We start from the raw sequence: 15,264 nt of genomic DNA, 5'->3' as shown, positions 1-15,264 counted from the left end.
GAATAATCTGGAGGAAACCAGATAGAATATCCAACATTGTACATTGGTGAATGCTGCAGTGAATTTTTCTGTCCAACAATGACAATGCTGTCTGGCATTTGCTAACTAATAAGGCACTTGTTCTTGGTGCTGAGAAGTGGCACACATGTCAATGCAGATCCTGGTCATCAGGCAGGGACTGGCATTACGCTTTGTGTGTCTGTCAGCTGGTGGTTATTATAAGAGTCTGGCTTTCTCTGCAGAGATTGAGTTTATTTTAGAAAGAAATCTTATTTCATTATCAAGACCTTTCAGCAGGTACTGCTAAGTCTTCTGTGGAAAAACATGCATTATTTCTTAATGAATAAATTCCTTTCAATATTGTTCATTTCTTTCTCTGCTTCCAGACCAGATAGAATTATTGTATTTATTATAGGTTGTGGAAATACTTATAGCACTCGTAATACTTAACCCAGAAGAATGCTAAAGGTAGAGTTGATGTGTAATTAAAAATTAGCAGGAGGGGCTGGGAGTGTGGCCTAGTGGTACAGTGTTTGCCTAGCATGCATGAAGCTCTGGGTTCGATTCCTGGGTGCCACATACACAGAAAAAGCCAGAAGTGGAGCTCAATGTGCTTAAGGATAGTAGCCAGGCCCTGAGTTCAAGCCCAGGACTAGCAAAATAAAACAAAACAAAACAAATAGACATAGACACTGATACTGCTGACTCGTTCCCCATTTCTCTTTTACCAAAAAAAAAAAGTTTTTTAAATTAGTTCATATTAGTTCTACGATGGGGGATTTCATTGTAACATTTTCACATATCCCATTAGTGTTCCGATGCTGTGGATTCTGTAATTGTGACTTCTTGTCGTTTGTTTCTGTTCTTTATAGGTGCCCACTGATGGCAATGCTGGCCTGCTGGCAGAGCCCCAGGTCGCCATGTTCTGTGGAAAACTGAACATGCACATGAATGTCCAGAATGGGAAGTGGGAGTCGGATCCATCTGGGACAAAGACCTGTATTGGAACCAAGGAGGGTATCCTGCAGTATTGCCAAGAAGTAAGTTCTCACATCTGTATGCCACCGCTTTACAGTAGACATCTATATTGTGTGTGTGCGCGTGCATGCGTGTGTGCCTGTGTGCGTGTGTGAGAGAGAGAGATGGGGCTTGAACTCTAGCTTGGGGGCTGTCCCTGAGCTCTAAGAGCTCAGGGCTTAAGCCACAGCCCCACTTCCCGTTCTCTAGAGATTAATTGGAGATAAAAGTCTCATGGCTTTGTAGCTTTTTAGTAACCGGGCTGGCTTTGAACCACAACCACAATCTTCAGATCTCAGCCTCCTGAGCAGCTAGGATTACAGGTGTGAGGCACTGTGCCCAGCTCCAAATCCTCTTTACCAGCTATTTTGAAATATTCAAATAATTGTTTGTCAACCATCTATTCTACTTTGTTGTGCAATGTTATTTATCCCAGGTAGTGTGCCCCATCCTCTGCACGCTAATTATCACTGCTGGCAATCACTTCTGAAATAGAATTTAAACAGAAAATGCCGTAACACAAGGGTAGTGAATGATGCTGACCAAGCCATTCTTATCTGGTGAATAATAGCTTTTTTTTTTTGGTATATTTGTGCCATAGCTTATATTTGTGATTCTCTGCCTTTAGTTTAAGAAACAAATAACCACATGGTTTTAACATTTGTTGGCTCTGCAGAAATGGCACTTCTTAACTCCAAATGAGGGAACACCCCTCATTTCCTGTTGCACTCCTAGATCCCACTAATGCGGGTTAGCAGCACTTTGTTTTAGTGTGTGGTTTGGGCTGGGCTAAGCCACAGGGTAATTCTTTTTTAGTTGCAGACTTTGGCAGATTTTTGGTGGCTATAGGTGGAGCAGGAGATGGCATGTGGGTAGGAGTAATCTTGGCTTTCTCCTGATTCTTACAGTTCTGATATTCTGTTTATCACACATAGTCATTGAATAAGAAAGGAAGATCCAAAATTTCAGGTCTTTTGAACCATTTCAGTAAGTTTGTCTTTTATTCTCTAGTAACAGGAAGTCCCTGGAGATACGTATTGACTTTATTTATTTATTTAGGTTGCTCATGCCTGGGCATTGTTTCTGAGCTCTTCAGCTCAAGGCTACCACCCTATCCCTAGAGCCACAGTGCCACTTCCGGTTTTCTAGTAGTTAATTGAAGATAAGAGCCTCACAGACTTTAATGCCAGACTTTAATGCCAGGGCTGGCATCCTCAGATCTCAGTCTCCTGAGTAGCTAGGATTATGGGTGTGATCCACCATGCCCGGCTTGACTTAATTTTTGGAGGGGGGGATAATGTATAGAGGGGTTATAGTTACATTTGTCAGGTGGTAGGTGCATTACTTCTCATACATTCTGACTTAATTTTTTTTCTGCCAGTCCTGGGGCTTGTACTCAGGGCCTGAGTACCTTCTGTGGGCTTTCTTAAGGATAGAGCTCTACTACTTGGGCCACAGCATCACTTCCAGCTTTTTTCTATGAATATGGTACCAACGAATCGAACCCAGGTCTTTGTGCCTGCTAAGCAAGCACTCTACCACTAGGCCAAACTCCTGGCCCCATGTCTTAATTTTTTAAAAACTGGGAGAGACGATAGATATTGTTACTCCTATACTCTGTCATTTCTCTGGCTTACCTGCTGGAACTTCTACTCCCTGGGCTTTTTCTCTCTGTGGTAACCAATAGCAAAGATAGTAGTCATAAAGGTATAAAATATAACATCAATAAATTTTACAAATTTTAGTTTATATATTTTATACCTACAATATTTTTGTGTTGAAATTCTTGTCTATTAGATATCTTGTCAAATTCATCATAAAGATATTATAATCTTACTGATTTTACCTCTTTTTAAATTTTTTCACATAGCTATAGGAAATTTAAAAGAAACACAGGAAGTTTGCAAATATTGCCATTACATAGTTTTGCTAATTCCCTCCCATCCCATGCCATCAGTGATTCAGGTTTAGTGGATCTTAGATCCTGTAATCTGTCTGGTAAGTATGGGAAAGAAATTGACTGGAGAGTCCTGATAGAGTTGGAACAAAAGGCTTGTTTGGAGCCTTTTAAATAAAAGAAAACTGCCTGAAGTCAGTGGCTCAGTCAGAGGTTAAGATCTGATGATCATAGCTCAAAGCCAACCCAGGCAAAAATGTCCATAAGACTCTTATCTCCAGTTAACTACTAAAAAGCTAGAAATGGAGATATGATTCAAATAATAGAAGACTAACCTTAAATTGAAAAACCCCAAGAACACTGACTCAGAGTACAAGCCCTAGTACTAGCAAGGTAAACATATAAACAAGTTAATAAATAGGTAAGTAAATAGCAACCAATGACTTCATCTTCCTTCAAAGAGCTATCTCTAGGAGACAGATGCACCGATAAATAGAACACCGTATCTTTCTTTTTCTTTTTCTCTTTCTTTCCTTCTTCCTGCCTGCCTCCTTCCTTCCCTCCCTCCTCTCCTTTTCTTTCTTCTTTCTCCCTTTCCCTCCCTCCCTCCCCTTCCCTTCTCTCCCCTTCCTCTCTTCCTTCCTTCTTTCCTTCTTTCCTTCCTTCCTTCCTTCCTTCCCTCCCTCCCTCCCTCCCTCCCTCCCTCCCTCCCTCCCTCCCTCCCTCCCTCCCTCCCTCCCTCCCTCCCTCCCTCCCTCCCTCTCTCTCTCTCTCTCTCTCTCTCTCTCTCTCTCTCTCTCTCTCTCTCTCTCTCTCTCTCTCTCTCTCTCTGTAGCTTGTTGGAGAGAAGTGTCTCAAGGACTTTCCTGCCCTGGCTGGCTTTGAATAGCAATCCAGAGGAACTATTTTTACCAAGGGGAGAAACCATAATTTTAGCTGCCTTTGCCAGCTAATGTTTAATTTACCAAGGCACCAGCTGCCCGTCCAAGCGCTCACCCTCAGTGATGCCTCTGGGGGAAGAACCGGGAAATGGATCCCTTGAATAAACTCTAGCATGAAAGGGGAATCAAGAACCCACACCCTGAATGGAAAGTGAGCAGTGACAAAGAGAGACCAGTTAAGAACCAAGGAGGCTATATATACTAGAAGTCAAGCTAAGTTAATTACCAAATGAGGGAAATGGTGAATTTACACATAGTCCAAACTGGTAGTGACTGTTATATGACAAGTCCATGCAAAATGACCACACCTGGAAAGCTTTCATTCCGTTCACTTGTTACTGAGGTCTTTATCAAGTGTGAGATGTTAAAACTGGCCTAATTTTACTTACTGAGATTTAGATTTAGATTATTTTCTTAGGACCTTATTTGCAAGGCTAATGAGAGAGAGCCATCTGGAATGACCTGGAATAATACCATGGAATTAACCTCCATGTGACAGGTGACATTGTATTGCCATTGGATGTCTTTGGTACTGAGCTTCACAGTTTGAAAATAGCCCATTCACCTATTTTGAGATTAATGAGAAAGATGACTGGGGTAGTCCTTTCCCACCTCTCTCCCTGGGATCTGGAAGGCTTCATGTTACCTGTCAGTGATAAGAGACTCACTTTTTACTCTTGTGCTTTTTTTTTCTTTTTGCACATTTAAGTTGTGGATGTTTTTCTATAGCCACATACACATTTATCTGGTTTGTCTGGAAAAAAAGAAAAAGATTATCTCTTGCCCTCAGAAAGGCGATTTAGAATAGCTTGGAAGAAACCAAACTCAGATTTCAGTAGATTGCTACAAAAATGCCATGAATGGTTAATCCATTAGCTCTAGAGTCTTTGAGTAAATAAAGATCTAGAGGCAAAGAGATTCCGGGCAAATCAAGGCAAAGGGAAAATATTTTAATGTGGTTCTTAACTTTTCTTAGGCTAAGGGAAGGTTAAACAAAATTGCTTAACCCAATCCTTGTTAAGGCCATGTTAGATAGGGACTGGATTTTAATATCTGGAGCAGGGAAAACTGGGCCAGAGCATGGTAATGCTCTCCTGTAGTCCTGTGTTTAGGCAGAGGTAGGAACAACCTGAGTTATATAGCAAGATCCTGGCTCACGCCTGTAATCCCAGCTGCTCAGGAGGCTGATTTCTGAGGATCACTGTTCAAAGCCAGCCCAGGGAACTAAAGTCCATGAGACTCCTATCTCCAATTAACCACTAGAAAACTGAAAGTGGCTCTGTGGCGTAAGTGGTAGAATGCTATCCTTGCGCTAAAGAGCTCAGGGAAAATACCCAGGTCTAGGGTTCAAGCCCCATGACTAACTAACTAAATAACTAAATGACAACACTCAAGAAAGAACTTGTTTATTTGGAGAATGCTTTCCATACATATAGATGAATACTGAAGGGAAGAATCCGGACATAGGAGGTAGGTTTTCTTCCTAATTGTTCTCTAACTACCATCCTCTAGATCACAGCTAAGATTACAGGTTTGAGCCACCAGTGTTCTGGCTTGAATGGCTTTTTTTAATGTATTTTTTTTTCCCCAGATACTATTCTTACTACTGAAAAATGGCTTATTGGAGTATAGAATTTAAGATTAGTAAGTGTTTTTGTTTCATTTTGTACCATGAAGGAATTTTCCCAGTGGCATCCATTGTGCAAATCCATTCTTTTGTCTTTGGCTTGTTTATTTTGTTGTCTTTCTTTCTTTTCTTCTTCGTTTTTTTTGGACAGGCACTCACTACATTGCCCAGTTTGGGCTCCTACTTGTGATCTTCCTGCCTATACTTTCTTAACATTGAGATTGCAACTGTCTATTACCAAGCCTGGCCTTATACTTGTTTTTATTTTTATTTTTAATGCACAGAAAGTTATTACTGTTAGTCTAAAGAAACTATTACCAGACCCAGAGTAGTCATGGTAGTGAAAAATTTCCCCTTTATGCCCTTACCATATCCCTCTCATGACCCAAACACATGTTTAAGAGGCAGCTAGCTGAGTCAGAGAGACAGCTGTTAGCAGTCTGTTATCTTAGGACACAGGGGACCAGTGGAACTCATGATTTTGCCCTCATTTTGACCCTTTAACCACTTTAACTCACTTGTTAAATTTGTTTTTCTCAAATATTGCTCTAACCTGTTTGGGTTGGTACTTAGTATGATATGTTAAATATTGATCCTTTATTGATAAATTATCTAGTCTATGTCCTCAGTCTCATGTTCCTCTCAATTTGTATCTCTTGTTATTGCGGTTTTAAAAATTATTACCGAGTGTCTTTTGCCACTATAATTTTGCCCTATCTTGTAGAAGGACAACATTTGGGAGAAAAAGGAAAGAAAATGAGTCTTTTACTTTTATCCCTTATTTATAAACTCTTACTAGAATTAATTGAGAGGATAGGTTGAAACCTACAGTTTAATTTGCATGTTCATTTATCTTTGTTTTCCCTATTTATCTGTATGATTGTCTTCAAGAGTTTTGTACCTGTGTATTCATGTGTTTATCCCAATCATGGTAGTTTCCTTTTGACTAGGCATTGTTTAAGTGCTTAGTCTTTAATATAGGGTAGTTTTTTAAAATTTTTTTTATACTTTTATTACCACTAGTTGATTTTTTTTCTTCTTTCTTTTTATCAAGTAAGTTTTGAGTACTGCTGACCTGTGTGTTCTCCAAAATTCATATGTTGAAGCCAAAAGCCAGGGGTTCATGTCTCAGGAGACAGAGATCTAGAAGGTAACAGTTTCAAGCTAGCCTAGACAAAAAAGTCTATGAAACTCCATCTCTAGTTAGCTAAAAAAAATGTTGGACTGGAGGCATGGCTTGAGGATAGAATGCCAGCTATACATAAACAAACTGAGCAGGAGCTCGAGAGTCCTGATTTCAAACTCAAGTGTCAGCACGCACTACTACTACTTCTACTGTCATTGGTTGAAGCTAACTCCCTTTGTGTTGGTAGATGGAGGCTGGACCTTTGGGATCACTGTTGAAGTTATAAGGAAGAAGGCTTTGTTGATGGCATTAGTGCCTTCATAGAAAGAAACACAGAGAGCCTGTTCTTTCCTTGCTCATAAAAGATCATGTGAGAATATATCAAGAAAGTGATAATGAGCCCTTGTCATAATCCAGCCATGATGGTACCTTGATTTTAGACTTTGCGGAACTATGACAAATACATTTGTTAATAAAGCTACTTGACTTTGGTACTTTGTTATAACACCTTAAGCTGACTAAGACAAGGACCCTATTTGTGGCTTCTATAGGCAAAAATCACTTAGAGACTCTAGGTGATGCCAAAATGACACTGATGGAGATTGTGTCTCACAAACCATTTAATCTGACACTTATTTCTGACCCAGAACATCATTAAATACTCCTTGTCAGTGACTTGACCTGCTTTTGGCACAGAGATTGAAGCAGGATGGGCAGAGGCTGTACCTCTATTCATACACTGAAGAAACCTCTCCTGCAAAGGAACCCATGGTTTTCCTCTGTATAGACAATTTCCATATTTTGAATTCTAAAGGTTGGAGTTGGGGAGAATATTTCTTTTGCTTTATTTTATTTTATTTTTTGTGGGTCATGGGGCTCGAACTCTGAGCCTGGGCGTTGTCCCTGAGCTCTCAGCTCAAGGCTTTTTTACCCCGTGAGCCACAGCCTCACTTCCCCTTTTCTAGTGTTTAATCGGAGGTAAGAGTCTCACCTTCTTTAGCGCCTGGGCTGGCTTTGAACCTCGATCCTCAGATCTCAGCCTTCCGAGTAGTAGGATTGTAGGTGTGAGCCACTGCACCCAGCTGGGGAGTATATTTCCTCTTAATTTATTTTTTATTCAGTGAAGATGCAGGTGGTCATGGTAGATGTTCTACAGTAGAATGATAAATACCTACTGTGACTTTAAATATTCAGCTATAACATCTTAAAGAATGGTGCCATCTAAAAATATGTAAGAAAATTCCTAGATTGTTCTTTATGTCTTTGACACTACTGTAGTTTGTATGCAGCAATGAATGGCCAAAACAGTGGCAATTTAGTTAGAGAAAAGAAAAAGTTTTCTGTTCTGTACAAATGGTACAAAGTGCTGACATTATGGAAGTGACTTGAATATAAGAACAGAAACTATAATTAACAACATAAAGTAGCTCCTTGCCTTAATGCGAACTGTTAGAATACTCAGACTTTGACCTAAGGAATTTCTAAGTCTAAATAGAACAAAAGTAGGATAAATAATCCCCTTGAAACATAACTTTGAAACAAAAATTAGAATTGTTAACTTTTATCCTATTCTTTCTTTTTGATGAAATGGAATTTTAAAAATACAGTGTTTTATTTAAATCAAAAAGTATAAGAGACTCTAGAGTCTCTAGATTCCATTTTACATTTTCAGAATCTATGTCTTCCCAAATTTATTTATTTTTTTATCTTCCCAAATTTAGTTCAGGCAAATTTAGCTAGAATTTCTGAATACTATCAAGGACAAGATTTTGTGATAGCCACTGCTGTGGGCAGAGCTGTCATTCTGAACACTAAGCAGATCAGAAGTATTCAGTTCTGTATATTTGGAAAGTTGTATTCAAAGATGGGATGTGGCTATAAAATAAAGGGGTCTTGGGAGTGCAGGTTCTCATTTTGAGATGAATGGAAGCAATGTGGGAATGCTGGTCAACACTTAGAAAATTAGCTTGTTTCTAAGGGTAAATTTGATTGGCTTGGGGAGAAGGGATGCAAACCACAGAAAAGAGCATGAAAAGAATTGTGCCTCATCCTTGCATACTAATTTATATGATAAGTCCCTGACAGGACGCCTTAATAGACTGTGATAACAATCATCACTTGACACCAGAGCAATCTTAGAATGCCACCTATCCAATGTCAGAGCATGCTATCACTGTGTAACAGGAGTAGCTAGGCAGGTGTGAAAACCAAATAGTACCAATTAAATGAGAAACTCTATAGTACAGCAGTGTTAAAGGAGAGAATTCAATCATTCATTATCATCCTGTACCCCTAACATATAGACACTAGGCAGCCAGATAACTTCCTAAAGGTCTTGATGGAATCTTTGGATAGGCAAAGTTACAGCACCTATAAAAAATTAGCTGGTAAAGTGAGGAGAGTATGATCTTATTCATCTCTTTTATTCTATTACACACATACACACACACACACACACACACACACACACATACACACACAGAAATTTTAATGTTGAGAATCAAATCCACGGCCAGCCTTTTAGACAGCTAATTTATTACTAAGCTACATTGCTAGCACATACTTTGTTCTCCACAGCTAACAATATTTGCTGTTTCTTTCACCTTAATGCTCGGACAAGTGAACAAAGCACACTAGTATCAGTATCTTTTACATGAGTTTAAAAAAAGTGTTTTGTTTCTCTTTCTCTTCTAAAATATTATATCCATTCATAAACACATGGGATTCTCAGACAAGACTCATTTTTCTCTTTTTCTCTCTCTCCTCTCTCACCTGTAACACACACACACACACACAGAGGTATGCACACACACATTCTACAACAGTATGAAATTAACATGAAATTTCTAAAAGGCAAATCGCAAATCATCTTTTCGATCTAGAAGTCAACTGTGTACACTATTATGGCCTGTTACGGTGACAGCTGTGATAGATTCATCAGTTTGTTTTATTTACCCTCAAGCTTTCTAGACTTAAAATTAGCCTGCAAATAATAGACATATAAACCATACAGTTGCATTTCAAAGGTAAATTCATATTAAGTGGGACTGTTTTATGGTTTTTTTTGTCAGCATTTAGGTCTGATAGTGTTTATACCATTTAAGTAGTTGTGCAGGAGGTTGTAATTTCATAAGTTAGGTTTGAGTTGAGTTCTTTGATGATTGTGAATTCTTCTTTTGAATTGATAGATTGGGCTGTCCAGATATGAGTATGGCTGTGTTCTATGCAGTAGTTATCTATGTAGGTAGAAGGATTGCTTGCAGAGACCATGGGATCTGTAGCTAAGAGACTCTAGACATGGAGAGACCATGATTCTGGCTGTGTATACACAAATGCATTTTGGTTTTCACATTCCTGGGCTGTCCTGTTTGGATCCCCTCCCTCTCCCATTTGTCTTTATGTTGAACATTTCGAAAGTATAATGACTTGTCAGTCAAACAAGGTTCTCTGACATTTTCCAGCGCGGGATGTGAAAGCATGACTGTGACAGTATACTCTTATACAGTGGCAGAAGCAACACTGGGCCAGATGATTGGGAAATGTACCAGTACCCTGCAGCATTTTCCCCTTTTCCTTACATAAGGCTGCATTGTGCACCCAGCCCTGCTCAGATGTCTGTTATTGCTGTGTTGTTTCATCAGCTGCCTGTTGCCTCTCAACACCTCATTAAGTTGCAAGCAGAGAAGACTTCCCAGCCTCCAATTCTTTCTCAATTAAATTGAATCTTCTGTTTTCAACATTCCACATTACTGACAGAAGTGAGGTTGGACACAGTCTAAAAGAAGTGATTTTTCTTTATTCTCAGAAAAACTTAAAGTGTGACATTTAAATATAGAGATAGTATGTTATCTACAACATGTTTTGAATTTGTTTATGCACTGAATTTTTAAGTAGTTTGAAACTTATGATTTGGATAGCCTCCATGTGCTTAGCAGTGGCACCTGCTTTTGTTATGTTCTAATTTCATCTTTTGCAAAGTGGGAATTATTCACTTAAGGATTATGTGACCTGATATACATGTTTGCAATGATGATTGGTACATGGGAAAGCTTCAATTACTATATGCTTTGCTTATCCTTCACTTGGATATATTCTTTCAAAAATAGCATATAAAAGCTTTGAAAAATGAAAATATCCCATAGACTACCTTTCTGTGAAACTTTGTGATGTAGTTTTTGCGATTTTGTTTACCTTATTTTGTTTTTGAGGGAGGTCTCACTGTAGCCTTGCTGGTCATCAACTCCCAATCCCCCTGCTTCAGTCTCCCAAGTGGGGCATTACAAATGATTGCCACTATGCCTGGCTAGGGCTTTTGAATTTTTGTTGTGTGTGTGTGTGTGTGTGTGTGTGTGTGTGTGTGTGTGTGTGTATGTGTGTATGCATGTGCACACGTGCACACCAGATGTAATAATAGATTTACCATTTGCATCTTGGACTTCCTTTTGCATCTTGGTTTTCCTTTTATGTTTACTATATAAAATATAACCACACTAAGACTGAAAACCAGAATTTTGTACGCACTGCATCCCTAGCCCTCACATGCTATATGCATTTAAAAATCTGTTTCTCCTAAATTATTTTTTAAGCATTTCCTTTTGAAGTGTGCTAGCTGCATGCAAAAGAAAAGAAGAGTAAAATAAATCCCCATGGACTTCTGACTCCGTTTCAATGATTATCAGATCTACATAGTCATGTTTCTAGGCAAGTCTATAAACAGATTTTTTTATTAAAGAATTTATTAACATTGATTTTTACATCATATTTCAAATGTATTTAACCAACAAGTATTCAAGAAGGGAATCTATATACAATCACTGGCACTTAGGAGATTTTTTTTTTAATAGCATGTTTAGTTGTGCAGTATGATATTCCCATGGATGTATACAATATATCTTGATCAAATTTACACCATCTATCACTCACTCCATTCATTCTTAACACAATTTCAACAGGATCTTTTTTCATATATGTAAATAAACTGCTTTTAGGCTTATTTGTCCTCCTTCAACAGAGCTTGACCAGCTTGTTTAGGTACTGTGTATTTTCCAACATTTTTCTACAAAGAAGTAGCTTTAAGAATTTAGTTAAAAATTATTTTCTGCTGGTGTGGTGATTCACACCTGTAATCCTAGCTACTCAGGAGGCTGAGATCTGAGGATCAAGGTTCAAAACCAGCCTAGGCACAAAAGGACCTGAGACTCTTATCTCCAGTTAACCACTAGATAATGGGAAGTGGCGCTATGGCTCAAGGGGTAGGGTGAAGCCTTGGAGCTGAAGAGCTCAGGGACAGTACCTATGACCAGAGTTCAAGTCCCACGACTGACCAAAAAAAAAATTCAAATAGAACAATAGACAAATAATGTTCAGAATTAGTAATGCCCTCCACTCAGTCCATTTGTTTTGTTTTCAGCTTTTAATTGACCACATTTGATTTTATGTTTTTGAAATAACCTTACTTATCTGGAATTGAGTTGTATAGAAATAATGACTGGGCATTTATTGCTTGTCCTAGGTGGCTTGTTTACAAAAGGAATTTTTCTCTTAATATTGAACATAAAATTATATAGGTCTGTAGCAAGATGGATTAGAAAGAAATAATGACTTGTATGTACATGTGTGTACACACACATACATGTATTTCTTAAATACCATCCATGTCATTTCTTGTTTTGTGTATTTAGCAGCTTGTATGTTGTCTTGTTTAAGATTAATGCATTTTCAATTTGGAGAGAAAGAAAAGGAATCTTCAAACTGTTAAAAATTTAGAGCAAAGATGTATTTCTAACTAAGTGTTAAAGATTATTTTTGCAGCAAACGAATCCACTGAGGTCCTAACTATAACCTTTAAATATGAATAGAAGACTATTTCTCCTTCATCACTTTTCTAGATGTTAGCATTAGTAATTTCTTCAGTTCTCCTGAGAAAAAAGTGTCATGCTATGTACTGATATTGTGACTTTCAAAGAGAAGACATGACTCTGTGGCCAGATAGATTGGCTACTTTTCAGGTTCCTAAGCTAGTCCTTAATCAGCTCTTAGCCTAAATCCAAGCCTGGCTTTTAGTTCTTCCAAAATGTTTTCCTGAACCTTGCAAAATTCATGATAATATTATATAGGTCTTATAAATAAGATGCTCTTAGTTATGTAAGATGCTACATCTGCTTGAAGGAACAATATTGGAAGAGTTATTTTGCTCAGAAAACAAAGCTCGAATGTGGAATACTGAATGGGTTCAGAACTGAAACAAAATGAAGCACATCATCTCTACCTTTAAGAAGTATGTACATGTTCTAATAGGTTGGCAAGTCCTGCAGCTGTCCTAAGAGGTAGGAAGTGGCTAGTGGTTAGGTATTACGATAACATGCAGTGATCAGATGAGGAGGTATGGGTGCCAGGATTTAGTATTAGTGAACTAGTCCTTTCTCTTTAGGCTCTAATCCATGTAGAGGAACAGAAAGCTAGTAAAGTAGCTTATGTTTTAGAAAGGGGCTGGTATGTCACTAAGGATACAAATGCATGTGCCAAGACTCAAGCAGTCCCAAGCCAGGCCCTGTTTGATCCTCTTTCTGTCTCTTCTCTGTTTTTTCATCTTAGCCTCTCTCTATGTATATCATTGTTTTATTCCCTAGAACAGCAGGAAGATGCCTGGTTTGTGTACCTGTGTGTGCTGTGACATATCTTAATACTCAGTCAAGTCTCCTCGCCTAGTAAACTTGGATGTGTATGTGTTTACAACTCTGAAGGAAGAGTGGTGCCTCTTGTCCACTCACTGCAAGATGGAGGTGCAGTGATAAAATGTCACTGACAAATCAGCCTTAGGATGGCTGTGGTTGGAGCACTGCAGGAGTAGTAGGCCAGCAGTTTCCTAACAGCCTTAAAACCAGAGATAATGGATATGAGCTCCACAGAGAGGCTATGCTGTGCCACCCATGTTTCTCACTGGGGAGGTGGTACAGATAATGTCCTGCACATGAATGTGAAGTGCAGTCTTGTAGAACATGACACATTCCCAAAGTAGAGAGAGATATGGCTGGCATTTCTTTACATTATTGTAGAAGTTTCTTTACATAGAAGATCCTTAAGGGGCTTAAACATTTAAAATGTGATGTCAAAGTCTCCTTAGAACACAGTGAATGTATTTATCCAGGAGATTATTCTGTGTAGCTGTAATTCAGGAAGATTTGTCAAAATTAGGATGCCTTATTTTTTTAAATTGGCTTCTAGCTGCTTTGAATACGGATAACTTTTGAAAAGTTACGTGTAACTTTTATTAAAAATCTTAGAATTTTTTTTTTGAAGCTGGAAGTTTGGCCCAGTGTTAGAGTGCTTGCCTAGCATGCATGAAGACTCAGGTTCAATTCCTCGATAACACATACATAGAAAAACCCAGAAATGGTGCTGTCGCTCAAGTGGTAGAGTTCTAGTCTCGAGAAAGCCCAAGGACAGTACTCAGACCCAGAGTTCAAGCCTTGGGACTGGCCAAACTTTTTTTTAAAAAAATCTTTTTTGGATAATCAGGAAAATAACTCAGATAAAGCATTTACATAAACAACTTTAGAAAGGACTATATTTATTAATGTTTATTGTATAAGTATTATCAACATAAAACTGCATCATTGCCTCTAGGATTGATTGGAGCAATTTAATTAAAAATAGTATTTGTTGTTTTTGTCATTTTGTCCAATATGTATTTATAGCTCTTGTTTTGCTAGCTCGGAGTTGCTTATACATACAGTTGTATCTTTCTGTGCTTCCACAGAGGTTTCATTTCTTTCAGTTTTGATCTTCATTTCCCTTTAATAAACTACGTGATGTTTTAAACAGCAAAACTTGATTGTCTTTGGTAATTCCAATTTAATGTCTTTTATTTCTGGATAAAAGTAACTGGTTCAAGTTGAAGCCACTGTTTCCATTTGATTGATTAGAGTAGTAAGCAAAGGTATACCTAGAGTTTTGGCAAATTACTGGGCTTTCTGTGGTTCAAACTTTGTAATTTCTACATCTTTTTGCATATTAACCATTTTTGTGATATGGAAAAAAGACCTGAAGTCCAATAAACAACACATACCTTACTCAGACATTCCTTCTTTCCTTACCTTCCTCCTTCCCTTCCTCTCTCCTTCCTTTCCTTCCTTCTTCTCTTTCTTTTGTTTGTTCCTTTCTTTGCTTCATACATACCCAACAGGCATTCTACAACTTGAGCCATGTCATCAGATCTTTTTGCCTGCAGTTGGTTTTCAAATAACTTTCTTGAAAATTACTCCTGGCTTGCCTTGAACCACTAAGTGGCTGAGATTATAGCATAAACAACCATGCCTGGCCCTACCCTAGATTTTATTGGACATACAAAAATTAAATTCTGTTTGGCTGGTTACTCTTCTGAAGTTTTGTTAATGTTTAAGAAGAAAATGTATTCTTGGGCTTTATCAATGTACCTATTGAAATTTGCAGCCTAATAAGTTCATGTTTAATTGTATTGGATATCATTATAGGAATCTATGATGGTATGTGAAAAAGATCCTTTTCTCTTATCAGCCTATCTCTACATATAGTTTATTGGCTTAAACTAAAAAGATGGAAATGCAGTATGACTATGTCTGCTATAGGCTTTACAAAAAACTGACAACTCCAAGGAAAATTCTCAGAAGAGTAATAT

General features: G+C 38.2%; 1 protein-coding gene across 7 annotated transcripts in view; it reads left to right on the top strand.

The window, feature by feature from the left end:
- App (amyloid beta precursor protein) overlaps positions 1–15,264 on the top strand; it is a 199,155-nt gene that overhangs the window by 46,670 nt on the left and 137,221 nt on the right. For all 7 annotated transcript variants that reach the window (XM_090348296.1, XM_090348278.1, XM_090348304.1 and 4 more), the window contains exon 2: positions 873–1,040. In XM_090348296.1, coding sequence (XP_090204422.1) covers positions 873–1,040 — 168 coding nt within the window. The remainder of the gene's footprint in view (positions 1–872; positions 1,041–15,264) is intronic.

This window comes from Megascapheus bottae, chromosome 1 (genome assembly GCF_031878675.1).
Source record: "Megascapheus bottae isolate mThoBot1 chromosome 1, mThoBot2.hap1, whole genome shotgun sequence".
Classification (NCBI taxonomy): Eukaryota; Metazoa; Chordata; class Mammalia; order Rodentia; family Geomyidae; genus Megascapheus; species Megascapheus bottae.
This window is presented reverse-complemented; position numbering and strand designations above follow the sequence as displayed.